This window comes from Carassius carassius, chromosome 2, assembly GCF_963082965.1.
Source record: "Carassius carassius chromosome 2, fCarCar2.1, whole genome shotgun sequence".
NCBI lineage: Eukaryota > Metazoa > Chordata > Actinopteri > Cypriniformes > Cyprinidae > Carassius > Carassius carassius.
The window spans coordinates 2,308,371-2,311,224 of NC_081756.1; the positions used below are offsets into that span (position 1 = coordinate 2,308,371).

The window sequence follows — 2,854 nt, forward strand, 5'->3', positions numbered from 1 at the left end:
AAAAAATCCCTCTTTTTTGCTCATTTAAAAGTCTATAAAAATCTTGTTTTACTGTGTTGAAATCAGTGACGCTTCACCGAATTCTCCAAGTTTTGCTGCATTGATGAATGCTTTACTCCCTTGATTTAAGGCTCCTGCTACATTGAAAACTGACAGGTGGCATTGTAATGACCTTAAGTGTGAGTTACAGGGAAAAATATGGGATGTGTTTATGGAAAACAGTGTCAGAAGAAAAGGTCAGGCATGCAAATAAACGCAAATGGACAAAGACTTTATAACAGCTGTCCAGAAACAGACAGCAATGAAGTTTTCCACAAAGAAACATTGGTAGGTGATGTGTTTTCTGTCATTGGTGTGGGTCCAGCTGCTGCTGTGTCTCTTCGCTCAGGGATTTATTTCACTCAGTCTTGAGCTGCGAAGTCTAGACGTGTAGTGAAACCAGCTTCAGAGAGGCTTTCCTCTGATCTGATGTGAGCGGGTAAGAACAAATCCAACAATTATAAACCTAAAGACAGCCCTTTGTTTGGCATTTGTAGAAGGCTTTGTGTGACTCACTGCTTCCACAGAGAGTGAGACAGAGACACAAATAAATGCTCTGATCCCAGATCAGCGTTAGACGGAGCTGTTGAAGACCAGCTAGATGACGGATCTGATCTGAGGTCAGGGTTCAGGGCTTTCAGTGAAGGCCTGGGGGGCGATGTCATGCCAAATGCTTCTACAAATCATTTTCCTAAGAAGCTTTATTTTTTTTGTCCGGTAAAATACTTTTTCCATACGTCTAGGCAAATGTGTTGAGATTTACTGTTTAGAAGTTTAGGGTTTTACAGTTTTAGAAAGTCTATTCTGCTCGCCAGCGCTGTATTTATTTGATAAAAATAGAATGAAAATTATGAAATATTATTACAATTTAACTAGCTGTGTTCTGTGTGAATCTGTGTTAAAGTGTAATTTATTTCTGTGTATTTTCAGCATCTTTCCTCAAGGTAACTCAAGATCATATTCTCTGAAAATCATTCTTTTTATCACAGACAGGGAATTAGTTATTTTTATTTATTTCAATTCATTTATTTGTTTTTCTTTTATTTATTTACTTTGTAGCGTATGAACTAGACGAGTATATGTGTGTAGGTATAATTCTGTCTGTATCCAGTTCTTCCTGTTCACCTGAATCACCTCGAATGTGTCATCAGTAGGTTTGTGCTCCTTTGTCCTGTAGTCTATAAATATCCCAGCTCTCACAGTTGGGTTTGTTCTGTTCATTTTTGAACGTCTTTGTTTTGTTTGTTGCTTATTAAATGTCAAAATATTAAAGTATAAGATGGAGCGTTAGTTAGCAGTTGAATATTAAACTTTACCTCGCAGTACTTTAGGGAAATGAGGGCATTTGCATGTTTTCTCTGTGTGTGTGTGTGTGTTTGACCGTTTGGAGTTCATGTTCCTGTCCTCATATTGTTCATGTTTTTTCCAATATCATAATCTAAGGTTTATATTTGTTCATTTATCACACACAATTTTATCTACACACTTAAAAATAAAGGTTCAACCGGGGGTTTTCCCCCTGATGTGGTAAAATAACCTTGTTTGTCTTAGTGTGAAGAACCAAGAAATATAAAGAACCTTTGAAAGATTCCTCGGATGGAAACCTTAATGCCAGTAAAGAGCCATTATTGTTAAAAGAGTTTCACAAAAGGCTCTTTAGCTTCGTAAAATATTTATCAACCTGGAGAAAAATGGTTCTTTTAAGGTTCTTTGTGGAGCCAAAAACAGTTCTTCTATTGAGTTGATAAAGGAAAACCCATTATAATGTCATCTGATTTGAAGTTTCAGATGCATTTCAGATGTTTCTCTTGACTTAATGATCTTCTTTACAGTTGTGTCCTTAAAGTAGCGGCTAACACATCTGACAGACTTCGAGAGGAACACTACATGGATTTACTTCAAGAGACTTGAAGAGCTTCAGGAGCTGAAAACATTCCCTTTGGAAGCGACTGGAAATTGATCTCCAACCCTCGGACCCTATCTAGTCCAGTTTGGAGAATGGAAATTTTAACTCCTCCTTAGCAAACGTTATTTATCGGCGTATATTGACTTTGCACAATGGCGTCTTGCTGAAACTGTGCAGGAACAGAAAACATTCAGAGAAGCACAAACAAAGCTCCAAGGCGGTCAAGAGACGGGCATGTTGGACGACTCAAAGGTTAAGACCGAGCTGGGGGTCGCCAAGCTCGGGAACGTCCCCGGACCCCTGAAACCACGTCCATCATTGAGCACTCCCAATCCTGATGAGGAACCCAATAATCACACTATAAATGGACTTAGCAATGGCACTTCATCTCAGAACGTCCCACACTGGACTGATGCCGTTGACAGGAGACGCAGTCTGGCGACGCTATCTGAGACCTCGAGGACTTCCACTGAGGTTTCTCAAAGCTCTCGCAGCAGGTTCATAAAGGATGAAGAGCTGCAGGGATCCCGCTGGAGCTGCTGTTTCCGTGCGGTGAACATGATGTTCCTGCGCTGTCTGGAGGAGACGCCGCTGCTGGTGTCTGGATTACTGCTGGCCATCCTCTTCTGCGGGACCATCATCATCATCATCCCCTCCACCGGCCGGGTAAGAGCAGACACACTCATCTGTCACTCACTGCGTTGTTTGCAAAAAAAATGCTAATTTTGGGTACATCCCTGCTGGAAAAACCTGATTAAGGTGGTCACTATAGGGATAATTCAGCTCCAAAATGAAAATCTGCTCACTGTCAGGCTGTTCAAGATCAGGATGAGTTTGTTCCTTCATCAGGTTTGGAGAAATGTAGCACTGCATCAGTGTCTCATCAATGGATGCTCTGCAGCTCTCAGT

General features: G+C 40.7%; 1 protein-coding gene across 1 annotated transcript in view; it reads left to right on the forward strand.

Annotated features, from left to right (window-relative positions):
• The first annotated feature begins 329 nt into the window (after positions 1 to 329).
• Positions 330 to 2,854, forward strand: part of LOC132095723 (adenylate cyclase type 4-like) — a 25,115-nt gene continuing 22,590 nt past the window's right edge. The window contains exons 1-2 of the mRNA XM_059500836.1: positions 330 to 478; positions 1,886 to 2,611. Coding sequence (XP_059356819.1) covers positions 2,180 to 2,611 — 432 coding nt within the window. The 5' untranslated portion in view covers positions 330 to 478; positions 1,886 to 2,179. The remainder of the gene's footprint in view (positions 479 to 1,885; positions 2,612 to 2,854) is intronic.